The sequence below is a fragment of the Prionailurus viverrinus genome, chromosome B3, assembly GCF_022837055.1.
Source record: "Prionailurus viverrinus isolate Anna chromosome B3, UM_Priviv_1.0, whole genome shotgun sequence".
Lineage (NCBI taxonomy): Eukaryota > Metazoa > Chordata > Mammalia > Carnivora > Felidae > Prionailurus > Prionailurus viverrinus.
In genome coordinates this window covers 133,644,801-133,671,367 of record NC_062566.1, presented here as the reverse complement: position 1 = coordinate 133,671,367, position 26,567 = coordinate 133,644,801, and the positions used below count along the sequence as shown (strand labels likewise).

Below are 26,567 nucleotides of genomic sequence, written 5' to 3'. Positions count from 1 at the left end.
TTAGCATTTTAACTGTCACCCCAGAACCTCTTGATGTTAGCGATCCGTGGACCAGACTTCGAAAAATGCCACGGCATTAGCTGATCACACTGAATCGTGTACGTGAATATCTTGGTGCTTTAGCTGTGTGTGTGTGTGTGTGTGTGTGTGTGTGTGTTTCTGAAAGGAATCAGTAAAATATCAATAGTGGTGATCTGTGAGTGTAATGTGATTTCAACAGATTTTAGATATGTCTCTTTACCCTGTCTTGTTTTAATTTTTTATCATGAGCATATGTTTACAAACAGATAAGCCATCAACCCTTTCTCGTGGGTGGGGAAGGGCAGAAATATTATAGAGGAAATATTACCTAGGAAAGAGGTTTAGCGGAAGCGTGGACATAGGGACAAAAGGGCACAGTGTCAATGAATCTGTTTTAACTCCCAAGTCAGCGTCTCCCACTCCGTGGCTCCCAAGTCCTGAGCTGGCCACCAGTGGTGGCCTGGAGAAGGGAGGAAGGTCACATTTTGAAATTATCTGTTCTTGGTAAAGCAGGGGCCCGAGTCACACGAGGGGATTTGGGACGGTGGCCTTGAGCCAGACGGCTGTGCCTCCCTCTCTGTCTCTTGTCTCTCGGGGCCCCTGTCCAGCCAGCTCCTCCCGTTCCACGCTGCCCGGGCACCTGGACGCGCCCCGGCCAGCCAGGCAGACCCGGTGATGGCGATTTGACAACCCTGTTACTGCCTCGCCGTTGCCCAGCAAACCCGCACCGGGCCCCACAAACACTCCGTGAGAAGGCCAGACCCTTCCAGAAAAATGGTTCCCTGCACCTTTACAACGTGATAGGTGCGGCGGAAAGAAAGGGGCCACTGGATTTATGGAAACTATATAAAGTTTACGGAGTCTTGGCAGGCCAGAAGTAGAAAGAGCCTGCAGTATGGGGGTGGGCATTTCGAAATGGAGAAGGTCACGATCAGACCTTTGTGGTGAGACACCGAACAAAATACTGCGATTCCAGGGCTTGCGGGGTGGCTGTGAGGTCAGCCACCGGGGCTGCCTTTTGGGGTGATGCCCTGGAATCTTCACCGCATGCCCGTGAGGAAGGCACAGCTTTCCCCCTTCTGTGGAGGGGAGACTGAGGCAAAGGGATTTTGAAAGTCAGGAACTTGCCCAAGGTTGCACAGCTAGTGGCGTGTGTGGCTCTCAGCTGGGTGTTCTGAGGCAACCCAAATTCTCACCGTCTCTCTCTCCCCTGTGTATTGAGCGATGTGTCCCAGTTTCAGGTTCAGAAATTATGGTCTCCATTCCCTATTTCAGTTTGGGACTCATCTGTTATTTGTGATTTCGTTTCACGGTCCCCTGGTATCTTCAGTCATCACGTTCCCCTCCCGAGGGTCAGCTTTGCTGTCGAAGCTAATCTGTGCTTAGATTCCCGCCCCCCCGCCGCCCCCCAGGCTGTGGCTGGAATGGAAATGAGGCCTCCCACAGGTTGACTGTGGACCAGGGCGGGGCTGGGACACTGCCCTTGCCTACAGGAGCCCCTCCGTGTCCCACTTCTACTGTGAGATCCTCATAGGGCCCCCGGAGGAGTACCCCCTGGGGTCTGAAATCACCTCCCCTCCTCCCCATCAGCCCTGGAAATTTCTTATTTCCCCTTGCATATGTGCCCTGTAGCATCCATGTTTTCTCTCCTACTTGGCTGTGAATTCTTGGAGTACAGATTCCAAGCATTTTTTTTTTATTCTCTGATTTTGCCCACAGGGTCTGGTGTAGTTCCTGGCATGTAATGGTTATGGACTAAGTATCAGCTGGGAGAATGGAAGGATGGATGGATGGATGGATGGATGGATGGGTTGAAGGAAGGAAGGAAGGAAGGAAGGAAGGAAGGAAGGAAGGATACATGGTTGGATGGATAGATGGATGGATGGATGGATGGATGAATGGATTGAAGGAAGGAAGAAAAGGAAGGAAGGAAGGAAGGAAGGAAGGAAGGAAGGAAAGAAGGAACGTTGGATGGGTACATGGTTGGCTGGCTGGCTGGCTGGATACATGGAAGGAAGGAAGGAAGGAAGGAAGGAAGGAAGGATACATGGTTGGATAGATAGATGGATGGATGGATGGATGGATGAATGGATTGAAGGAAGGAAGAAAAGGAAGGAAGGAAGGAAGGAAGGAAGGAAGGAAGGAAAGAAGGAACGTTGGATGGGTACATGGTTGGCTGGCTGGCTGGCTGGATACATGGAAGGAAGGAAGGAAGGAAGGAAGGAAGGATACTTGGTTGGATGGATGGATGGACAGACAGATGGGGTGGGTCTTCCACACAGTTCCACACTTCCTTCCACACAGTTAAACCAGCCGTCCAAACGAGGTTCTCTCAGGCTTTCACTGAATGCACTTCTGTTTCAGGGGACGTCCTTCGCTCTCCCTGAAGCCATATGGAGAAACCAGCCTGAGGGTTTGAATGTGTGTGTAAATACTTTACAATCCCATAAACTTGTTTAAAGACAGGTGGGGGTGAAAGTATACACCGGGGCAGCCTTTGGGGAGGGCAATTTGGAAGTAGCTATTAAAATTGTAAATGTGCCCACCACTAAGACCCTGCAGCCCCGCTTTTAGCTGTCAGGCCTGAGACATAGATTCGTCTGCTTGTGCACAAAGAACCGGGCAGCAGGGCACTTGTGCAGTCGTGCTGGCTGCACCACGGCCCGTAACAGTGAGAAAGTGGAAAGAGCTAAGTGCCATCAACCGAGGGACGGCCGCTAAGCTCTGGAACAGCCACGCCATAGCCAATGATACACAGGCAGAAAGGTCTCAAGTGGGGCTGGGGGCAGGGCACTCTCCAGTCTTCTGGAAAGCTCCGAGACTCTGTAGCTCATGGCCCTCAGCAAATGCTCCCCCCCCTGCAACCCCGTTTCTACCCACCTCTTTTCCCTTCTTCCTCTTCTGCCCACGAAACACAGTTTACTGGGATTAGCTCTTGAGTTCTTACACCGACTTGCTAAGTGACCCTTTCTTACAGCAAAGGAGGAAAAACGAGAGAAAAGCAGTTACGCGCCTAAGTACTGTCTGCCGGATCTTCAATTAAAAAGATTGAAAGCCACAATATTAAAATTTGATTTATGGGCACCGCTATCTACCTAATAATGAGGCCGAGAGGAAAAAAGAACCATAGCCATTACAGAAAACCGTAGCCCTTTTTCTCCCCCGGGAGATAAATTGCCTCCCATTTTCTTATTGCTGAAGAAACGTGAAATGGTTTTAAGCATACGCGACGCGTTCTTCCAAAATGTTGAAATCCAGAGCTGAGTGATTCAGGAGTCATCTGGCTCAGACATTTCAAGGAAGCTTCCAGAGTGGCCTAGCAGCCTGGGCTGCGGAGGCTGCTTCTGTGTCCGGCCGAGCACCCAGACCTAGGCGCTAGCTAGCCCCCTTACCCAGGGTCCGGGTCCTGGGCAGCCAGCCGGCCAATGCCACACACAGGATCCAGGTCCGGGTCCCAACTTGGCTGTATTTAAGCTATTTAATCCTCCGTTTCTTAATCTGTAAAATGCGAGTAACCTTACTAATTGTGTGACAGTTTTGTTCCGTGTGCCTGAATTCATGGCTATTTAAAAACCATTGTTGGAATGTTTATTTTTGAGAGAGAGACAGACAGACAGAACAGACGGAATGTGAGCAGGGAAGGGGCAGAGAGAGAGAGAGAGAGAGGGGGAGCCACAGAATCCGAAGAAGCAGGCTCCAGGCTCTGAGCCGTCAGCACAGAGCCCAAGGCGGGGCTCGAACTCACAAACCGTGAGATCGAGACCTGAGCCGAAGTCAGATGATTGACTGAGCCACCCAGGCGCCCCTGAATTCATGGTTATTTATTCTAGTGAAGATGCTGTGGGGTTGGGCTGGGGATGAGCAGGGTTTCAAGCGTTTTGCACACAGTTCTTTATACCCAGCTAATGGCTTTTCTTTGTTTTCAGTTGAGAGGGAAAATGTGCAGAAGAGAACCTTTACTCGATGGGTAAATCTCCATCTAGAGAAGGTAAGCGGGGCGCGTGGGTTTTTGTTAAGTGACAGATTCATCCGCCACCGAGCGCACAGCCCCGTAGTGCGGGTAGCGGGGGAAAGGGTGGCTCTGTATGTCCGGCTGTCGTTTCCCGCGCCCGTTCGTTGAAACGTCTGCTTGAGTACCTTTAACCACCAAGTGTCAAGCTCAGTGCTGGGAACGTGGTTCTGCCATCATGGGGTTGTCAGCCCAGTTGGGGAAGGAGAGGGTCTCTCTTTAAATAGGAATCAATGAACAAATGTTAGAAGACATCTATTACTGAACACCCCAAGGGCTTTCCTGGACACAGGGACTGGGGTGGGGACAGGGCTGGGCTTCCCGTACTGGGGGGATGGCAGGGGACTCTCAGAGCCATTTGTAGGTGTCCGGATTGATGTATGCAAGGACTCGACACCTTGTAACAAAGCCAGATCCCCTGGTTAATCACATAATGTTGCTTTCGATCAACAGTGTGACCTGCCCCGTTTGGTGCATCAGGCCCCCCCGCTTAGTGCAGCACACATCTCCTTCTATCCCCATGACGACCCTCATCCCCCGGCTGGGGAAGGAGGGATTCTTTTTCTCTTCATGAGACAGCTGAGTTTTCAGGATTCATTTCACTCCTGTCGTTTCTTCTTAAACTCCACGATCTGCTTCTCCAAATAGACGCAGCCCCGTCGCCTCCTCTCCTTGTAGAGCTGGTAGCGTTCTCAGTGAGGTTAGGCGTGTGGATTTTCTTCTCTCCACCTGAAAGGTACAAGAGCAAGTATTGACTGCCCGTGGAGGTAACCCCAAAGAAAAGTTCATGGAGGAAATCGCTGAAATGATTAGATCCCCGAGAAAAGAACGGTGGCTTCTCGGAAGCGCGGCGCTTGACCAAAATTCTAATTCGTGTAGTTTACCTTTAGACCCGTAATATTTCCCGAGCAGCCCTTGACCACCCACACCTCTACTCGGCACCTAGACGATGGGTTCCCCTTGACCCAGGAGGACTCCCGACCTCCTTGGGACGAAGCACCGTAAATCATTTGCCACTTGTTTTGACTATTGGTACCTTTTCGGCAGTGCTCCTAAAGCGAAGTGTTATTTTTGGAAAAAAAGGAAACCCGTTCCCCCGATCTGAGTTCGCCGAACTCCTAAATTAATGCCTGATGTGCGTCAGGATAGCTGGAAATTCCTCCTGGCGGGTGGAGTGTGGCTATGGCATATTTCTTTTTCTTTCTTTCTTTCTTTCTTTCTTTCTTTCTTTCTTTCTCTTTTTCTTTCTTTCTTTTTTTCTTTCTCTCTTTTTTCTTTCTCTCTTTCTTTCTTTCTCTTTTTCTTTCTTTTTTTCTTTCTTTCTTTTTCTTTCTTCTTTCTTTCTTTCTTTCTTTCCCTTTTTCTTTCTTACTTTCTTTCTTTCTTTCTCTTTTTCTTTCTTTCTTTTTTTCTTTCTCTCTTTTGTTCTTTCTTTCTTTCTCTTTCTTTTTTTCTTTCTCTTTCTTTCTCTCTTTCTTTCTTTTTCTTTCTTTCTTTATTTTTTCTCTTTCTTTCTTTCTTTCTTTCTTTCTTTCTTATTGAAAAATAAATACAGAAAAGGACAGAGGGTAAGGCCCCAAATACCCACGCACTCACTCACCGCCCTCGGCGAGCCTCTGTGAGCATCCTCCTATCGGGGACTGCCTCCGTGGCCACGCTCCTGTCCCTTTTCCGGGGCAGGTGGGGAGCCCCGCTCTGAGGATAAATCAGATAGCACCTGAAACCGATGCCTAATAAACAGGGCAAAATTAACAGCCATGTTTCCAACCTTGAGACTTTCAAGGCCAACCTTTCATGTAAAGGAAACCCGGGAACCCCTCGGGGAGTTGGGTTTAACTGCAATTTGAAGGCCGTTAGAAATATTTACTGAGTCTCGGGCTTCTGGAAAAATTCCTTAATTTACCGAAGGAGTTAGATCATGAAGAAAGCCCTGGGGGTGCTGTTTACTCGGCCATACCGATCTCATGAAGCCCGTGGAAAGTTTGGGGCCCGAGCAGTGTTTTCGCTGGAACAGATTCAATTTCTACTTCTGCCATCTCGCAGGATGGACTCTGGCCAAGGCCCCATTTGCTGCCGCCGAGGCTCTTACAGACACTGTCAGTGGAAATTACCCTCCAGATTCAACTCAAAAGCAAGGCTTGGCCACGGCCGGGGCTGGTAACTGGAAATTTTGTTAGTCCATCTATCAGGGGGTGTTCTGTTCGGGCGTCACGTTTTCTGCCTCGCATTAGCAGGAATAACATTTCCGTGAGAGTCTCCGTAACCCGACGCCGTCATGTTCCGTGTGGAATGTGCCCAAGGATCTGTGGGAGTTTGCAAAGAAAATAATTTGCCTCTTGGTTCAAAGTCGCTGTTGCCCTTGAAGCAAGTCCCTCTTCTGTGCACCTGTGGGAGGAATCGCCCTGTATTTGGACAAACTGGGGGTCAAGGGGCTTGTATAAGGGGTAAGGAAATGCCACCTTCCTTAATAAAAAAAAATTTTTTAATTTAAAATAAAAAAACAAAAAACAAAAAACAAAAACAGGAATTCTCCAAAGCTGTCACGGGAAGGAAGCCTTCCCGGGAGGGAAAAGGTGCCCAGACCAAAACTCCTCCATGTTTCTGAGACTTCCCTCACCCCTGGGTCTCTGGCCGGTTACAGAGATCGTGTCTCCTGTGTGAACACCTCATTCATGTACCCAGGAGCACAGAGAGCGAGGGCCCTGCCCAGCTGTTCTAATGGTGCCAAAAACCCCACTACCAAAAGGGAAACAGAGAATCATGCTGGGGGTGGGGCTTATTAAAAATACACATTTCTGGGGCGCCTGGGTGGCTCAGTCGGTTGAGCGTCCGACCTCGGCTCAGGTCATGATCTCGCGGTTCATGAGTTCGAGCCCTGTGTCAGGCTCTGTGCTGACAGCTCGGAGCCTGGAGCCTGCTTCGGATTCTGTGTCTCCCTCTCTCTCTTCCCCTCTCCTGCTCTCTCACTCTCTCTCTCTCTCTCTCAAAAATTAAATAAACATTAAAAAAATACACATTTCTGGAACCCCCGTTCCCTGAGATTCTGTACAGTAAGTTCTAATCATACTGCATTGAAGGAGGTATTATCAAACTGGTTCAGTCAATAGGAACCTTTCTTCAAGCAAAGTGTTACTCGGAACCCTAAAGAAAGGCCAGTAAGAACGGAGCCTCTCTGATCGAAGGGGGTGCAGCGGGTCAGACTCTTTCTCGGCACCCCTCGGTCCCCACAGGGGACCCTGAAGCTGCTCCAGTAAAGTCTAGGGTTCCAGGAAACACATTTGCAAATTCCGGTGCTGGAGCGTCTGACCGGCAAGTTCCAGGCAGCCCCGGGAGCTCCAGGCCACACGTCCAGCCAGACTCTTGGTGGACACAGCATGGTGCCAGTTCCCCTAGACAGTGGACCTCTCCGGCTTTTCCCACCCAGGCCCCCTTCACGCTCCAGTTCATGTGAGCACAGTTGCCTCTGCCCCCAGCGAGAGGCCGGAACTTGGGCGAACCCGGTAAACCCAGAAAGAGAAGCCAGGGGGCGGAGAGAGGGAGATGCAGGGCCGTTCCCTGTGGAGGGGTTCCAGCCAAGGATCATCTCCTTTTTCCCACTTATAGCCATGAGACATGCACCCCCTGGATGAAATGCCTCATTGCAGAGAACACCCCGACACTCTGCGGGAAAGAAGCCACTTAACACGCTGGTTTTCCTGACTCATTCGTCTGGGAAGGCAGGAGCTGTGCCAGGCACTGTCCCTACAGGATCTCGTTTCATTTTAGCCCCTGTGCTCTGAGATCTTGCAGAACAGGCCTCTAAGGCCCAGGGAGGGTCAGGAAGATGCCCGAGTCCCTGTTGAGGGTAGATCCTGGACTTGAACTCAGGTGTGTCTGACTCCCTTGCTTCTCAGTGGAGCAGGTAAGAAGTTCGTCCTGAGATAACATTGGTTTACTTAAGAAGCCAGTTTTGTGGAGGAACAGAGACAGTGGCATTCAGAATGCTGATGAACTTTTTAAGGGGCTCCTGGGTGGCTCAGTCGATTGAGCGTCCCACTCTTGATTTCAGCTCAGGTCATGATCCCAGGGTCATGGGATCCAGCCACGTGTTGGGCTCTGTGCTGAGCGTGGAGCCTGCTTAAGATTCTCTCTCTCTCTCTCTCTCTCTCTCTCTCTCTCTCTCTCCTCTGACCCTCTTCCCCCACCTCTATCTCTAAAATTAAAATAAAAATGCTGATTAACTTTTTAGTATGATTTTAGTTAGTTTGATCTGTAAGAATGTATTATTTTTGTATCTAAACATATAAATAGACAAGAACATCTACAGATAAATCAGCCTCCCAACCTTTGACTTCTGAACAGGCCTACACATTTGGTGGGGACGAAGGGTCCCCCCCCCCCCCCCCCGCCAACCGTCCAGCCACTCGGGAGGCCAGCAGTCTGTCAACCCGGCCCCCACTGCCCCCAGCTGAGTCACACACACTAGCGACCTTCCTGGCTTCCTCTGCCGAGGGTCCCACCACCTCTGGAGTTAGACTGAATTTTGACGTGTCAGCTGGCACCTCAAGAAGATGCACATACAGAGACGAAGCAGTATCGGAGATGGGGGGGCGTGGGAGGGGGAGCCCTGCTGACGTCTGTACCGAGGCCCAGAGGGTCACTGACCCAGGGTCATGCCATCGTGGTGGGGATCTGGGCACCGCCTGTCCGCAGCCAGTGAGTCCCGATGAAGAAACAGGACTGACTGTACAAAGAGCCGATTTGCCCAAACACTGGGCATGTCACCTAGCCTCTTTGAGCCTCAGTGTCCCCAAATCTAAAGCAAAGGGCTTACACCAGGTAATTTCACGTGAGTCTTACTGGCATTATTTTATTCTTTGGAGGCCTGTCATCAAGACATGCCATTTCCTTCTCCCCTTAAAGAGAAGCGTGGATACAATGGCCCTTGGGGGGGGGGGGGTCTCAGATCTCAGGGTCCCAACGCCCTCCAGGTCACTTGTTTGAGCTGCGCTCTGGTGCTGAGTCTCCTCCTTGATTTGCCGGCACCCTCTCACCCCCAGGGGCTGCCCGCAGACAGATCTGGAGGTCCGGACGTCTTCCCTTGGGGGGAGAATTGAAGCTTGGGAACAGTTTTGGGGATTATACGGGTCACTAATCAGCTTCCTCTCCCCCTTCTTCCACAGTGCGACCCACCCCTAGAAGTTAAAGATTTATTCATTGATATCCAAGATGGCAAAATCCTAATGGCTTTGTTAGAAGTCCTGTCTGGGCGGAATCTGGTACGTATGTCACGAAAGGGTCAGGGAGAAATAAAAGGCGAAGGCAAACACTGATCAAGGTTTCTTTGCAGCACAGAACTGTACGTAGGTGCACCCACCTGGCCATGCGTGGTCCTGTGACAAGAAACTTAGGAAGGGTGACATTCCTTTCCCAGTGACCAAGAGTGATACAATCATGTGTAACGAAGCAGTGTCTTCCTTTTTTTTTTTTTTTTAAGTAAATATACTTTAGTAAGTAAATAAATAAATGCCCAGTGTTTTCTGTAAGTCTTTGAAGGGTAAAGATTGGAACTAGATCGTTAAACTTTAGCTCTTCAGCCATTGTATTAACATGAAGGATAGGAAGGATCTGGAAGATTGAGGAGAAAGTCATCTTACCAACTGAATTCCATTACAACTGCTGGCTTCTAGAACCTTCTCAGTAGTGTAATCATTCCCCTTATCTGCAGAGGATACATTCCACGACCCCCAGTGGATGCCTGAAACTGCGGACAGTACTAAGCCCCATATATACTGTTTTTTCCTATACATACATCCCTCTGATTAAGTTCAATTTATAAATTAGGCACATTAAGAAGCACCTGGGGGGCTCAGTTGGTTAAGTGGCAGACTTCGGCTCAGGTCATGATCTCACGGTCGGTGGGTTCGAGCCCCACGTCGGGCTCTGTGCTGACAGCTCGGAGCCTGGAGCCTGCTTCACATTCTGTGTCTCCCTCTCTCTCTCTGCCCCTTCCCTGCTTACACTGTCTCTCTCTCTCTCTCTCAAAAATAAAGAAACATTGAAAAAAATTAAATTAGGCACATGAAGAGATTAACAATAATAAATTAGAAGAATTACACCAATTCACTGTAATAAAAGCTATTTGAATATGGTCTCTCTCAACGTACTGTACTCGCCCTTCTTGTGACAATGGGAGGTGATAAAAGGCCCATGTGATGAGGTGAGTGACGTGGGCTCTGTGACATAGCATGAGGCCACTGTTGACCCTCTGACCACTCGTCGGAAGGAGGATCATCTGCTTCCGGGCCGCGGTTGACCGCGGGTGACAGACTGGTGAAAGTGAAAACACGAGTAAGGAGGGGCCGCTGTATAAGCCACATTGAATTGAACCAGCCCGTCTTGAGGTTCATTGCACTTGGGACCCTCACCATACATGTCCATGTTGCTTATGTCTTCTGGGTGTGGGTTGGTTATCTCTCTCCCATTCCCCGAGCGGGGGTGCTCAGCCTCAATGCTGTTGACATTTTGGGTCCGACATTTGCAGTCCTGGGCACTGCATTCGTGGTCTCTACCCCCTGGGTGCCAGGAGCACCCCCAGGTGTGACAGCCAAAAATGTCACTAGATACTACTGCCAGATGTCCACGGAGAGGGAACGATGACCCGGCCCAAATGCCAGTGGTGGTGATGTCGAGAAACCCTTCTTTAGAGTCTAGCGTTTGACGTGGCATCCGTGAGCCAGTTGTGGCTAATGCGGGTCCCAACTCTACCAGCCCGCTGCCCAGATCCAGTTCTGGCTACAGGCTTGAAGTCAAGAGCCCCTCCTGTTTTCAGATCTAATGTAGCTAGACTCTCATCACACCCCTTAACTCTTCCTGTCTTCACCCTCCCAAAAGCAAAACGGGAGACACCTGTTAGCAGCTCCGGGGGGCTGTGCAGAGTCACGTCGTGAACTCTCACCAAGGGTGGACTCATGGAGGTAAAAACCGTGTTGGTGTCTCAGCAGGTCCCGCAATGAGCCAACAGCACAGTCCCCACAGAGCTCCCTGAGAAAGCGTATCCAGTTCCTTGCTCTGTGTTCCCAGCAACACAAGCTCCCACTTTGCTGCCGGGCCACTGGCTGACAGATGCCATGTCCTTGCTGGGCCTGTGTTGGGGGCCTTCGGTTCTGGGGCCCGGCTGAGAATAGGCCTCTGCTTACCCATGAGCTTGGCTGGCAGCTCACAGCTGGTGCAGCTGGTCCCCACTGGTTTGCCTTGTCGGCCACTCGTCTGGAGGTGCTTCGGTGAGCTTCAGGGTGGCAGAGTTTCCTTGGGATATTCAGCTGCTGTTGTTAAAATTTTAAATTTTAGCTTCTGCAAGCACCTCTCTTCCTCTCTGTATTTGCCTCCTAGCTCTCTGTCTCTTTCTATCTTTCTGTTTCTGTCTATAGTTCTCTCTCCTCTATCTCCCTCTGTCTGCCTGTCTCTCTCTCTGTCTCTCTTGTCTGTCTCTCTCTCCACCCCTCTGTTTCTGTCTGTATTTCTCTCTCCTCTCTCTCTGCCTGTCTGTCTCTCTCTGTCTCATCTGTCTCTCTCTCCACCTGTTTCTGTATTTCTCTCTCTTCTCTCTGTCTCTCCCTGCCTGGCTTTCTGTCTCTGGGTGTGTCTGCCTCTTGTCTCTCTCCATCTCTCTGTTTCTGTCTGCATTTCTCCCCTCTCTCTCTGTCTCTGTCTCTGTCTCTCTCTCTCTGTGTCTCCATCTCTGTTTCTCTGTCTCAGTATCTCTGCCTGTCTGTCTGTCTCTGCCTGGCTGTCTCTGTCTGTCTGTTTCTCTCTCTGACCTGGGATAAGTGTCCACAAAGCTCTCGGCCGGAAAACTGAAACATCTGCCACCTCTAGGAGGGACCTGCCGGGTGATTTAGCAGCTGCGGGGACGCCCCGGCCGATGCTCCCTGCCTGACAAAACCGTCAGAGCAGCGAGGAGAACACATCCCTGGAGGTCTCCGGAGAAGGAGGAATGTCAAAGCCAGGAGCCGGGTCAGAGAGAAAAATTTGACAAATCTGTCCCCTCTTTAACCTGCCTGGGCACCCCCTTCCCGCACAGACTCAAGTGAGTTAAGTCCCCAGAACCATAAATAAGCTGGATTTCAGCTGCGAGCCCCTAACTGTCTCTTGAGATTAATGCGAACACGGTAAAGACAAAGAAAGGCACACCGCCACCCCCCCAGCACCACCGGGCATTGAGAGTCTCGTGGGGCTCACTTCTCCTTTGCTCTGTTCTGTGTTGCAGCTGCATGAGTACAAGTCCTCATCCCATCGTATTTTCCGGTTGAACAACATAGCGAAAGCACTTAAGTTTTTGGAAGATAGCAATGTAAGTATTCGAAACACACATGCTTTTCTTGGGACGAAAGGGACATAATTTGAAGTTCAGTGCCGGTCGCGGGAGAAAGGGTGAAAGGGGACCCTGCGAAAATGGCAGAATGAAACTAAGTTTCAACCTGACGGGACTCACTCAGGTAATCCTTCAGCTGGAGAGATGGTCCTGGCCTCCCTGCCCGCCCCTCTCTGATCACCTAGACGCCGACTCGGACGGATGCCCAGCCTGGAAAGGGCGGCCCAGGGCACTGACTGGCTCGCTGGCCCTTAGCAGCTGACGTTTGCTGCTTTATCCCTTTGAATAGTAGGACCGTGGGCACGCCACCTTGGGCGACTCTCTCTTAGAACACAGACTGAGAAGCAGGAGCAAAGCGGGGCTAAAGGAGACGGGGGGAGAATCCCAACATGTCTTCTTTCTTGGGTAGAACTCTCTACATTTAAATTGGTTCTCTCTGTGCTTTTGGCTCTGTTTCGTGTCCTTCACAAACGAGCAGGGATGGTCTAGAGGGGAGAAATTTCCAGAACTCCTTTTTCATTAAGTTTCACCTGTTAACCCGGGTAAAAGGCCCTCTCGGCTTGCCCGATGCATCGGCACGTGCAGTAAGACTTCAGCAGGTGTGATCCACTTGGGGTTCCTGATGGTGAGCAACAGCAGCTGACCTTGGCTGACGTCAGCAGAAAAGGAATTTGTTAAAAGGCTGCCCAGTAGTGCACAGAATGCCCTAATAGACTGCGGAGTCGGGGAAGGGGCCCAGGAATTCACGGTGCCAGGACCGCTGCAGACCCGCCTCCCCCCAGCGCACAGCCACTGCCGTTGTCCCCGCTGCCTCTGGGAGAAGAACGTCACTGCCCCCGCCCGGGAAGGAGCTCTCAGCGTCACACATTCAGATTCGAAGGCCTGGGCTGCCATGCCTGGATCCCACGCACACCCCTGCTGCTGCCATGGGGGAGAGAAAGCACTTCCGGCTTTTGAAGAAGGAGGTGGGCACCGTCTCCCATACTGTGGGGAAAGCCCCAGACGCAGGAGGGCGTTCCGACGGTGGCAGCCAAAGAGCATTTTGCAGTTCGTAGCAGCATCATTCACGGTAGCCAAAAGGTGGAGGCAACCCAGGTGTCCATCGGTGGATGAGTGGGTGAACAATATGGCGTCTGTCAACGTCGTGGAATATTACTCAGCTGTGAAAAAGGATGGGGTACTGACACGGGCTCCTGCATGGCTGAATCTTGAAAATGTTAACGTCGAGTGAAGGAAGCCAGACACAAAGGACCACTTATTCTTTGATTCCATTCCTGTGAAGAGTCCGGCAGTGGGAAATCTGGACTCAGAAAATAGAGTTGTGCCTGCTTAGGGACTGGCGGGGGTGATAGTTAAAGGGTAGGGGGTCGCTTATGGAGGTGATGAAGATGTTCTGAAATTGTGGCGGTGGGCGCGTACCTCTGTGAATATGCTGAAAACTATTGACTGCTGTGTCTTAAATGGGTGAAGGGAACGTGAGTTGCAGCTCAATAAAGCTGTTGCAAAAAAAAAAAAAAAAGCACATCACATATTTGTGAAAACGGCTGGCCTGTCTGTGGAGTTGGCCTCACCTTGGCCTCCTCCGAGCTCATGGGGCTGCTACTTCCAACCTGGGAGAATTAGGCAGACTCCCCGAGCCTTGGTTCCCTCATCTGTAAAATGGAAGTGAGAAACTGTAGCACGCCTCCGAGCATCGTTGAGGGTTGAGGGTGTCCGGCCGGATGGCCTTCAGCCAAGCGCCTCGGCCCGGGACGAGGGCTCTGTTAGCACCTGCTCTGACCACCTCCCTGCCCCCTGCACCTCTGCTGTGGGGAGGGGGCTCTGGGCATGGCTCTTCTAAGCAGCGCCTCCCCTCCATCCCAAGGAGCTTTGTTTCTGTGACAACGTAGGGCCTTGGAACAGCTGCCGGGGGTGGTCCTCGCTCTTCCGGCTGGTCAACCCCTAAGGGCTTCCCTGCCCTATCAGCCGCCTCGTCTTGATGGGCCTAGAATGTGGGCAGCACTCTCCCACTGCATCTGTCAGAACCACCCGTGTAGATGGTGGGCTTGCTTCCAACGGCCCTTCAGGACACATTGAGCAAGTGTCTTCTGCGGGGCCAGGGGTGTGCTCCACGTTGGGGACACATAACTGCGTTAGAAGCACATCTGCACGTTTAAGGAGCTTTGAGCCTGGTGGAAGAGGCCTCCCGTGGACAGGATGCTGCGTGTGCTGTCACACCAGGGGCACACAGGGCAGCAGTGAGCCCTTAGGGGCGGAAACCGGTGGCCGGCAGGTTAGGGCGGCGGGCAGCACGGGCAGGACTGGCACCCGCCCGGGTGTGGCCCTGGGGAAGCCCACAGCTAGCTCAGGAAAGCCTGGCCTCTGTCACCTGCCGGGGGCTGGCCCACCGTCCTACTCAGTGTCTGCCTACACGGCAGCTCTGTCATTTCCTCACTTCGGAACGTTTCCCCCGAAGCTCAGCTCCGAGGGCCACGCGTGGCTTCCTCCCAGTAGGAGCAAAGTCCGGGACAATCACGTCGAGCGCTTTGATCGCCCCACATTGGAAGAGTGCAGTGAGCCACCGAATGGAGGGGGCTGTCAGAGCCTGGGGGTCAGGAGACAGCAGGCCGCGTATGAGTCATCACATGGGACAGTGACGTTCACGTGGGACACCGCTGACGTGTGCGGAGGAAACGCTGGACCTGAATTTGATCAGCCGTGTTATTCGCGATATTGACAACTCGCCCCGGCCTGCCGGTGATGAATTCCCGCTGCCCGAGTTATAAACTCTGCGAGACTGACCTCAGCCAGGGAGCTCGGGAGTCTCTACCCCCTGCCTAGGAAAGCCCAGCCCTGCTGATCGGGGTTGTCAGAAGTCCCTGGCGAGCTGATAGGATAGGAGAGCAGTGTGGAACATTTGTAAAAGTCCCGAGGGAAAGGGAGAAAGGAGTATTTGTGCGAGACGCTGTCCCCGTGCTTGCTTCCCGGAATCTGCTGGCAGAATTTCGCAGGGTGGGTTTGAGAGCATACCCTGACTTACTCTGAATTCTCCTCTCTCCCCACCAAAGAATGGTTTCTCGCTTTTGTGAAGGACTTGTGAAGGAAGAAGCAGCGAGCGTGATAAAGGCTGCGGTGGCCCGCGAGCTCTTAAGCATGTGTTCCCCAGCCCTTTACAGAAGAAGTGTGCACACGCCTGATCTGTGTACTCAGATTCTGTTTGCAGGAGAAAATGATGACGTGGCCAGAGGCCCTTGAACCTGAGCGTGTATATCAGAATCAGGGTCTTTTGTGGTTCCATACAAACTTTAGGATTGCTTGTTCTAGCTTCGAGAAGAATGCTGGTGCAATTTTGATTGGGATTGCATTGAATGTGTAGATAGCTTTGGGTAGTATTGCCATTTTAACGATATTTATTCTTCCGATCCACGAGCACGGCATGTTTTTCCATTTCTTTGTGTCTTCTTCAATTTCCTTCATAAGCTTTCTATTGTTTTCAGCATACAGATCTTTTACATCTTTGGTTAGGTTTATTCCTAGGTATTTTATGATTCTTGGTGCAATGGTGAATGCGATAAATTATGGGAAGAGCCTAAATGTCCATCCACGGATGAATGGATAAGGAATGTGGTTTATATATACAATGGAATACTACTTGGCAATGAGAAAGACTGAAATATGGCCTCTTGTCGCAACGTGGATGGAACTGGAGAGGGTGATGCTGAGTGAAATAAGTCATACAGAGAAAGACAGACACCATATGGTTTCACTCATGTGGATCCTGAGAAACTTAACAGAAGATCATGGGGGAGGGGAAGGAAAAAAAGTTAGAGAGGGAGGGAGCCAGACCATAAGAGACTCTTAAAAACTGAGAATAGGGGTGCCTGGGTGGCTTGGTCGGTTAAGCGTCTGACTTCGGCTCAGGTCATGATCTCACGGTCCGTGAGTTCAAGCCCTACGTCAGGCTCTGTGCTGACAGCTCGGAGCCTGGAGCCTGTTTCAGATTCTGTGTCTCCCTCTCTCTCTGCCCCTCCCCCGTTCATGCTCTGTCTCTCTCTGTCTCAAAAATAAATAAACTTTAAAACAAAATTTAAAAAAAAACCTGAGAATAAACTGAGGGTGGATGGGGGGTGGGAGGGAGGGGAGGGTGGGTGATGGGCATGTAGGAGGGCACCTCTTGGGATGAGCACGGAGTGTCGTATGGAAACCAATTGGACAATAAATTTCATACTAAAAAAAAAATCAAATGCAGGTTCAAATGCAGGTGCCTGGGCCCTACTCTGGGACTTCCTGATTCAGTAGGACTAGGAGAGAATTTGCCATCTAACCAAATCCCAGGCAGTGCTGTTACCCCTGGCCCGGGGAGCATAGTTTGAGAACTAGCGCCTTCGGGATTCACCAAAGCATCATCCTATGGTCAGGACATAGTTAAATAAATAGGTAATCCCCTGAGGGTTTCTATAATAGATGCATTTTTTTTAATGTTTTTATTTATTTTTGAAGGAGAGAGAGACCGCGCGTGAGCAGGGGAGGAGCAGAGAGAGAGGGAGACATAGAATTTGAAGCTGGCTCCAGGCTCCGAGCTGTCAGCCCGGAGCCCGACGCGGGGCTCGAACTCACGAACTGGGAGATCATGACCTGAGCCGAAGTCGGACGCTTAGCCGACTGAGCCACCCAGGCGCCCCTATAATAGATGCATTTTAACCGGGATATTTTGGAACGATGCAGAAGTTCGGGGTAGAAGCCTTATCCCGATACGCTATTTGTAATGAGCAATGGAGAATTATCCATCGCGGTCCACGATGGCTGATGTTGGTGTTGTGCGTTTGTCCAAAAATGCGTTGAATGTGGAGGTTTGGTGTTGTTAGGGTAGCATACAGACAGACCCGGTGGACACGTGCCCAGCCCTCCCTGAAAAGAGCGACTCAGACCTTTCCTGGCTGTGTGTCCCAGCCACATTACACGTGGCCTCTGTGAAACTTCCTCCCCTGAGATGGAGGGATAAGAGAAGCACCTGCGTTGTGGGCTTCTTGTGGGTCGAACCGGGTTCATCCTTACAAGGAGCCGAGGCTAGGGTCTGCGCGTGGTAAACGCAATACACGTGTTTATTAAATACAATCACGTTCGCTTTGCACGCTGGGGTCCCAGAGGTGGCCTCGGGCAGCACTGAACGATACAGACGAGAAGGAGAAACAGGTCCACGAGGGCATCGGAAAACAACAGGTTACACCCCGTGTTAAGCTCATAAATTGCTTCTCCCCAGGTCAAACTGGTTAGCATCGACGCAGCGGAAATAGCAGACGGCAACCCCTCTTTGGTTCTTGGGCTGATATGGAACATAATTCTCTTCTTCCAGGTAAAGTAATTTCCTCTCCGTAACGCGCGGTAATGATCTCCTGGAGCCCGCTTAGTGCCAACAGAACAGAGCGGGGCCAGATCGAGGGAGGCTGGGAGATCCTGCTCCTGATATATTTTGACTTCTCCGTTTCTTGAGAAAGAACCAGAGAGACCCGGCTGCCAGAGTCCCTGTGATTTTAACAGTGGGCGAGCTCTGTTCTCCAGAAGAGTCTAGCCATCCTCTTGGGACTTAAAGAGTTAAATATTTGCTTCAGAAAATAATTTTGTTCTGAAGTGTCACAAAAACTGGGAAATGCTTGTGATCAAAAATCGAACTTGCAGTTACTTTCCTAAACCGATGCGTGCGCGGCAGATGTGATTAAAGAGCCGGACTGAAAGCAGGAGGAAGAGGCGTCTGTGGTGTGCTCTCTGTCCTTGGCCAACTCCAGCCTCTGTTTGGAGACGCAGACTCTATAGGGAAACACAGGATCTGTGGCTGGAGTTTGAAGGTGGCGTTTAAAACTGCCCAAGTCTCAGGGCGCCTGGGTGGCTCAGTCAGTTGACGGTCAGACTTTGGCTCAGGTCGTGATCTTGCGGTCTGTGAGCCCGAGCCCCGCGTCGGGCTCTGTGCTGACGAGTTTTTATCCCGGAATAGGAGAGAGTAAGCTGATGTTTCAGCTTCTGAAATGCCCTCTTCTGAAATAGAAAATCATGGCTCCTTATTTAGCTGCCCTCCTAAGAGTAAAAATGACCTGCCGGAAGGTGATTCGCTCGAGCTTTGGTCTCCTTGCTTGTGTTGCTGAGGGGAATGTGTGCAAACAAGGTTCAGGGACAGCAGACTCAGTTCTATGGGAGCCTTGAACTTAACACGCCGAAGGCTGTCTCTCCGAGCCTCAGTTTCCATATCTGTGAAATGGGAGCAGTGGTCAGCTCTGTGGGAAAGCCCTCTGTCAACCGTACCGTGTTATACACAGGCTTCAGCGGCCAATGTTTGTTATTAAACTCTTGTATAGATTCTGGAAACCTGCTGTGTGAAAAGGCAAGGCCTTAACTCCGGCCCAGATATCCATCCGTCCACTCATTCGGTAAATGTCTGAGTTTCTCCTGTGTGTCAGGCTCTGCACACACAAAGTCCTGCCCTCCTGACTCTCTGGGATCACAGAGGGCAGTCCCATAGCATAGAACCCCGTGGTGCAGGTTGTGATCAAGCTATGAGCAGAGTGCTGTAAGAATGTTCAGCAGGGGCGACTGTCCCAGAGTAGGGAGGGGAGTGAGGAAGACTTCCTGGAGGAAGTGACATCAGAGCCGGGTTTTGAAGGACGAGCAGGCGTGCGTTAGACGAGTTCGCGGACTTTGCTGTGCGTACGGGTTCCTTGGGAGTGGTGTTGACATGCAGCTTCCGATGCTGTGGGGCAGGGGCAGGGCCTGGGACTCCGCATTTCTCACAAGAGCCGCATGTTAGGAGCTACGTTTTGAGTAGCCGGGGATTTGGTGATGGAGGGAAGGGACATCCAGACAGCGGGACCAGGATGCACATAGGCATGGGCCTTGAAGCAGCATCATGCATTCTGAGAGCGATAGGCAGGAGAGGAAAGGGGTAGGTGGAATCTGGTCAGGAAGACTGGTGTGTGTGCGTGGCCAAAGCACCAAAGAGAGAGATTCCAGAAAGAGGTGAGCTTTCCTATGAGGTGTCGGTAGGCACCACGAGTCACATAAAACCGGAAGCATCTTCTGCCCACGCGGAGACCCAGTTGCACGTGCGCTGGTCCCTCCAGCCAGGCTCCCCGTGGCCCGGGGTCAGACGAGGATTTGCGCTAAGTCCGTCTCGGGGGGTCTGAAATGCCATTTTCTTTCCAGATTAAGGAGCTCACGGGCAATCTCAGCAGAAACTCGCCGTCTTCCAGCCTGTCACCTGGCTCGGGGGGCACAGACTCAGACTCTTCCTTCCCACCCACGCCCACCGCGGAGAGGAGCGTGGCCATATCTGTGAAAGATCAGAGGAAGGCTATCAGGACCCTGCTGGCGTGGGTGCAGAGGAAGACGAGGAAGTAAGCCGTCACTCCCTCCCCCCTCCATGCTGTTGTCAGGCAGAGGGGGGGGGTCCCCCTGGGAGAGGGCAGAGGTTGGGGGCACTAGCATGTATTAGGTTATGTGCCTGTCACTTCATACAGACTCCGAGAGCCGGGAGCGCTGTGCATTTTCAGTTTCTGCACGCCCAGAGCTGTCTTCGCAGAACGTTTGGTTTGCAGAAAAGTGACAGGGGGATTTGAACACGAGATCGAAAGGGCTTTGCCCCCATTTAATCCCAAAGTGGGAAGGGCTCTTGGATCCTCATAACACGTACATATTCGTTGTTAAGCTTCGGGGTGACTTTCAGAGTCTGTACCTACTAAACTCTAATAACAGTGAAGGCTGTGACATGCTGTGACCCCCGCACCAGCAGGCCGGGGCTCTCAGCAGTGCTGTATCAGGGTCTTATGCAGCCAGTCGACAGCCCCCGGGACCCTGGGACCCTGGGCGGTGGCGGGGACAGCTGGAAAGCTAGGCCACGCGCGGGGAGAGCCACACCCGACCTGGGGCCCCCCGGCCCTGCCACGCACAGACCGGGGGCCTTCCTGGTGCATCACAGCCACATCTGCGAGATGGCCACTTATCACTGCCTGCCTTGCAGGACAGTTAGGACGACGCGGAGGCAGCTCGCGAAAGCGCCTTGCGCTTTACCAGCACTTATTAAGCACTCCCTCACGCGTCGGGTCCTCTCTCCCGGGTGTATACGGAAATAAACCATGAAAGAAAAAAGAAAAAGAAGACAGTTGGATCCTTGGGTTTTGACTGAGGGGTCAAGCATGGAAGGGTTGATTAACGTAAACATCTGTTAGATGAGGCTTAAAAATAAATCAACCCGAAGAGGGCTCGTTGCCAGGAGGTAGGGTGACCGTCAAGGAGAGGACGTGTTCCGTGGGGGTGACGGACCAGTCCTGGATCTCCATCGTGGCGGTGGCGGCCACAGGGTCTGTCCTTGACAAAGTGGCCTGGGTTATATACCACCCCCGTGGGAGTGACGCTGGACCGATCCAGACAAGGCCTGTGGCTCAATGGCTCGTAGCACCGTCAGCGTCCTGCCTTTGATGTTGCACTTGGTGATGTGAGGTGCCCCGAGGGAGGCCAGATGGACGGTAGAGGAGAGCTCTGTACCTCTCTTACAGCTTCTTAGGAATCCCAGCTGATTGCTAAATACACATGTTTTTTCTAAGAGAGTTCAGTGGCCACCGTTGGAAGATGGGCGGGGTCTCAGGATAGATTCAAAGGAAGTTGGCGCCCGGCAGGATTGTCTCTCTTTGTCCCTCACTTTTAAGTTGTTGACGTTAGTTCTGTGACATGGGATCGTTGGTGGCTTCCGTGTGCTACCCCGCATCACACGTGAGGTTGACCTCGTGCCATGGCCGTTCTGACGGGTAAGATCTAACGCTTTGCCACAACAGCTGCCAAGCGGTCGCAGCCAGACGGGGTCCCCGTGTTACAACGGAGGAGTCTGAGGGCCAGAGCGAGGTGACTGGCCCGAGGCCATCGCGCTGGGAACACGCGGGGCGGGGGCGGGACGGCCGGGAGGTGGACTTGGGCCTTTCCGGCTCCACTTTTATCGCACACCCTTATTTGCTGGTTTGCCTGCCACCGAAGAGTGAGCAGCGTGTGGAATTGCTCCTTACGTGTCTGGGAATCTGGGAACACAAGGTCCCGTTTTGCTGGTGTGGGTAACGTACACCTTTCTGTTCTGTGTCTCTGGGAACGGAGGGGGAGTGCTGCGTACAGCTGTCCCGGGACTCAGGGCCTGAGGCGCCCCTGGCGAGCCCGCAGCTCCTGGCCCCGCTCGGAGGACCCTCGAGGCTGCCGCGTGTGACCTCTCAGGGGATTCACCTCCTGACCTGCGTCGCGGCCACCGCGGCCCCTCTCCTTCAGGTATGGCGTGGCGGTGCAGGACTTCGCGGGCAGCTGGAGAAGTGGGATGGCTTTCCTGGCCGTGATCAAGGCCATCGACCCCAGCCTGGTTGACATGAAGCAGGCTCTGGAAGACTCCATGCGGGAAAACCTGGAGAAGGCCTTCCGCGTGGCGCACGAGGCCCTTCACATTCCCAGGCTCCTGGAGCCAGAAGGTGACTCTGGTTCCCTCCCTTTCTCTTTCTGTCTTTTGAATTACTTGTATTACAGCTGCAACACACGCCGTCCGTGGAGAAAAATTGGGAAAAGACAGGAAAATCGAATGAAGACATTGTTATGTTTCCTGTACTTCCACCCCTCAGTATTTTTCGATGCATCTCGTTATAGTCTTTTTTACAGAGTTGAGATCGTTCAGTATATGTATATAGTTGACCCTTAAACGACACGGGTGTTAGGGGTGCTGACTGCCCCCTGCCCACGGTTTAACATGCATGTATAGCAGACTTGGGTAGTTCAGTCGATGGAGCCTCTGACTCCAGCTCAGGTCATGATCTCGCAGATCGTGAGTTCAAGCCCCCCGTCAGCCTCGCTGCTGTCAGCACAGAGCCCGCCTCGAATCCTCTGTCTCTGTCTCTCTTCCCCTCCTCCACTCACACGTGCTCTCTCTCTCTCTCTCAAAAATAAATAAACATTAAAAAAAAGAAAATCCACGTATAACATCTGGCCCCCCAGAAATTTAGTTTCTAATAGCCTACTGTTGACTGGAAGGAATACCAATAGCGCGAACAGTTAACTAACACACGTTCTCTATGTGATACACACACGTTCTCTATGTGACACGTGTTATACACATAAGCTAGAGAAAAGGAAACGTTACTAAGAAAATCATGAGGAGGAGAAAATACATTTACGGGACTGTACTGAACTGATCCCAAAAAATGCACGTAAGCGGACCCACACAATTCAAACCCGTGCTGCTCAAGAGTCAGCTGTAGTTGTGCATCTACGACTTTTTACTAAATTTTTAAAATTTTAATTCCAGTAGAGTTAACACACGGTGTTATCTTCGTTTTAGGAGTGCCGTATAGGGGTTCCACAACTCTATACGTTGCTCCGTGGTCATCATGATAAGTGTACTCGTCATCCCCATCACGTATTTGTAGCTTACTTGTTTCTACTCACCATTGAGTAAATTGATTAATTAATGAATTAAGTCGTTAATGATGACATAAGCCCTTTGCCCGTTGCTATCATGTCTTTGTTATGTATTTTTTTTAATTATTTTTATTTTTATTTTTAAAAAATTTTTTTTTTCAACGTTTTATTTTATTTTTGGGACAGAGAGAGACAGAGCATGAACGGGGGAGGGGCAGAGAGAGAGGGAGACACAGAATCAGAAACAGGCTCCAGGCTCTGAGCCATCAGCCCAGAGCCCGACGCGGGGCTCGAACTCCCGGACCGCGAGATCGTGACCTGGCTGAAGTTGGACGCTTAACCGACTGCGCCACCCAGGCGCCCCTTTGTTATGTCTTTTTAATGGCTGCACAACGGTCCTTCTAGTGGGCGTCCCCAAATTTACTTAGGTCTACCACTGGTGGACATTGAGGTCGTTTCGAAAAGAGTCACGTTTCTATACAACATGCGGCAGGCCTCTTACTGAATAGAGCTCAGTGTGCATCTCAAGATTATTTCCTTCGGGCCCAGATCCCATCCGCGGAATACCGGAGTTGGAAAGTACATGCCTTTCCAAGGCGCTTGGCTGTCTGTCAGATTGATTTCCACATGAGTTGGGCGGATTTGGGACTCCCTGCAGCAGTGAGTAAGGGTCATGGCTCACCAGACTCGCGGATGGGGCCAGCTGAGAGTTGGCTGCTCCCAGTGGGGGAATTCAGACCGCAGGGAATAATGGACAGCCTTGGGAATGAGGAATCCTGGGTTCCACATCCCGCCCCTTCTCTTCATCAGCCGGATGTGAGACTTTAGCCAAATGATTCATCCTCCCTGGGCGTAAATTTCTCAAGCATAAAATAAAGAGGAAAAAAACCTCAATGGTCTGCAGGACTCTTCAGCGACAAGTGTCCCTCGATCCTGTTTAGCCCCTCCCCTGTTCATGCTCTGTCTCTCTCTGTCTCAAAACTAAATAAATGTTAAAAAAAAAAAAAAATCACGTGTTGATCGTCCTACTAACTCCTGCTTCTCTCTTAACAGACATCATGGTTGACACGCCAGACGAGCAGTCCATCGTGACTTACGTGGCACAGTTCCTGGAACACTTCCCGGAGTTGGAAGCTGTATGTTTGTTTCCTTACCTTTAATTCCACCCGCCGGCCGTCAGACAAAGCGCTGGTTAAATGAGCAGTAATAGTCAAAACTGGGTCTCAAGTCCCTCAAGTGTTGCCTTGGCACATTTTAATTTCCGAATCATGGATAAGATGCTTTACATTTATTTTTTTAATTAGTTTTAAAGGTTTATTTTATTTTTGAGAGAGAGAGAGAGAGAGAGAGCACGTGTGAGCAGGGGAGGGGCAGAGAGAGAGGGAGACAGAATCCCAAGCAGGTTCCACACCGCACACCATCAGCAGAGAGTCCGACTCAGGGCTTGAACCCACAAACCGTGAGATCGCGACCTGAGCTGAAATCCGGAGTCAGCTGCTTACCTGACTACAAATCACTGTAAATGATTTACACTCAGAAGCGGGATGGGAAGTTGGGCAGCCGTCCCTCTTGCCAACGTCTTCCCAAACCAAACTTTGCTAAGACTGTAAAAGATGTTCCCTTGTGATGTGGGTTGGCCGCCTGATACGTTAGCCGTCGGATGGAACATTCTAGCGGTTTACCAGATTTTATCCGAATGTGAAAAAATATGGAGGACAATGACATTTCAAAAGCATGTCTTCTTTAAAAAAAAAAAAAAAAAAAAAGGCATGCCTTCTTATTTTCAGAATCCCAGACTATACTTGGAACAGAATCAGACCTTTCAGAAGTTAGCGTGGCTCCATTGAACCTCCACCCACCCCGTGCCCAACCTTGAGATGGTAATAGTGACAGCAACAATGTGACGATAGACCTTTATTGAAATCCTTGGTAATTTACTGGGCTCGCTCAGGGCGACTCAGCAGTAAGCTGGATGGATGAGGTCCCTGACCTCGTACGGCTTCGCTCTCATAGCCCAAAGAGTCGACAAGTGAGCAAACACAGAATTTGGGGTAATGGGAGGTACTAGCCAGAACCAAATTAGCATGAAGAGCCAAGCCACGGGGGGACAGGGCTGCACTTTGAGCTGGAGGCTGGTCAGGTAAGCGCCCTGCATGCATCTGGGCTGACTGCCCCCTACGTCCAGACGTGGCTTTGTGTCACGATCCTCGTGTTGTAGATGAGAATACAGATGGTCGAGGAAGCCTGCGGGCCTCCCCAGGATCACGGCTACCAAGTAGAGAGCTGGGGTCAAACCACAGCTCTCTGTGATACACGCTTCTGGCTCTTGGGTTCCTTACAACCCCTGGCTGCAACCCAGGCCCCATTTTGTGCAGCTCCGAAGAGCTAGTCTGAGGCCACGCCTTTGGTTCCATTGCCTTTCTGCGTGCGTGTGTCCTGTCTGTCCCTGCACCACAGATCACTTCCCAGGGTGCTTTAGAAGCAGGAATTCCATGGGCTGGAAACGGCAGTTCTGCCGCTTGAAGCTGTGTGACCTTGAGCTGCTTACTTAACGTCTCTGATACACGTCTGTGAGAGGTGTCCGCAGTGAAATGAAACTCTTACCCACGCTTCAGAGTTGTGTCAAGAGCAAATAGACGATGTGGAGTATGCAGTCTTGTGCCTGCGACAACAGTCAACGCTCAGCAAATGGTGGTGACTGTCACCGTTTTTGTAATTCAGTTTTCCTAGGCCCTTGCGAAATTTGGAAATACTAGACACCAGGGCTTTTATTAGCCCCGAGCTCTTAAGCTGTAGGCAGAGTTTGGAACTGGCTGAAACTTACCATGTCTGTGTGAGTTAAGGTCACCGCCAGGCTTCAGCAAATCTAACCCTTGGATCTCCCCCACTGCTGGGGTCAGAGGCTGGGGCTGGGACGAGAGAGGCTGAAGGAAATATGACCCCTGGAGAAAGCGGTCCCGATTCACAAAACACCATGTACCACTGTGGCACTGGCTGTGTCCTTGCCCCCAAGGGAATCCAGATGGGCCGTCCCAGCTAATCTAGACACCCACTGAACTCTTCCTTAACAACTCAGCTGAGTTTAGCCCATTGTACTTACTTATTTTAAGCGTTTATTTGTTTATTTTGAGAGAGAGCACGCAGAGGAGGGGCAGAGGGAGAGAGAGAATCCCAAGCGGGCTGTGCAGTCAGCGCAGAGCCTGATGCAGGGCTCGATCTCGTGAACCGCGAGATCGTGACCTGAACTGAAGTCAAGAGTCAGGTGCTTAACTGACTGAGTCACCCAGGTGCCCCAAGTTTAGTTCGTTTTAATAAATCTCTGCTAAGCCCTGGTCAGCCATGTAACCAGACCCTGCACCTAGCTTTATGGCCCAACGTACGGTTTATTTGGGTAAATATATCATATGTGCTTCGAAAGAATGCGTCTTAGGTAGTGACACATTCTGTCTCTCTCTCTCTCAAATAAATAAATAAAAGGAAAAAAAGAATTGACATTCTTTAAATACCAATTAGATTGAGTTGGTTAATATGCTCTTCTAATATTCTGCACACATACGGATGTTTTTCCTACATTTCCTATCAAGTAGTGTGAGGGAAAAAGGTTAAAAATCTCCAACTTGTGGTTGTGGGATTGTTTCTCGGTTGTTCGTTTTTGCTTTATGGTGTCGACGCTATGCTATCATGCACATTTAAGACGGTTGTATCTTCCTGATGGCTCGATCGTTGTATTTTCCCGCAATTTCGATCTTTGCCTGGAAGTCTGCTTTGTCTGATAGGAAG

General features: G+C 51.1%; 1 protein-coding gene across 9 annotated transcripts in view; it reads left to right on the top strand.

Annotated features, from left to right (window-relative positions):
- The window catches only part of CLMN (calmin), a 120,539-nt gene that overhangs the window by 70,730 nt on the left and 23,242 nt on the right, over nucleotides 1–26,567 (top strand). For all 9 annotated transcript variants that reach the window (XR_007152962.1, XM_047862592.1, XM_047862590.1 and 6 more), the window contains exons 2-8: nucleotides 3,948–4,009; nucleotides 9,193–9,288; nucleotides 12,279–12,362; nucleotides 17,623–17,715; nucleotides 19,554–19,744; nucleotides 21,654–21,847; nucleotides 23,841–23,923. Coding sequence is in view for 8 of the 9 variants with exons in the window: in XM_047862592.1 (XP_047718548.1) it covers nucleotides 3,948–4,009; nucleotides 9,193–9,288; nucleotides 12,279–12,362; nucleotides 17,623–17,715; nucleotides 19,554–19,744; nucleotides 21,654–21,847; nucleotides 23,841–23,923 (803 nt within the window). In the remaining variant the exon portion in view is untranslated. The remainder of the gene's footprint in view (nucleotides 1–3,947; nucleotides 4,010–9,192; nucleotides 9,289–12,278; nucleotides 12,363–17,622; nucleotides 17,716–19,553; nucleotides 19,745–21,653; nucleotides 21,848–23,840; nucleotides 23,924–26,567) is intronic.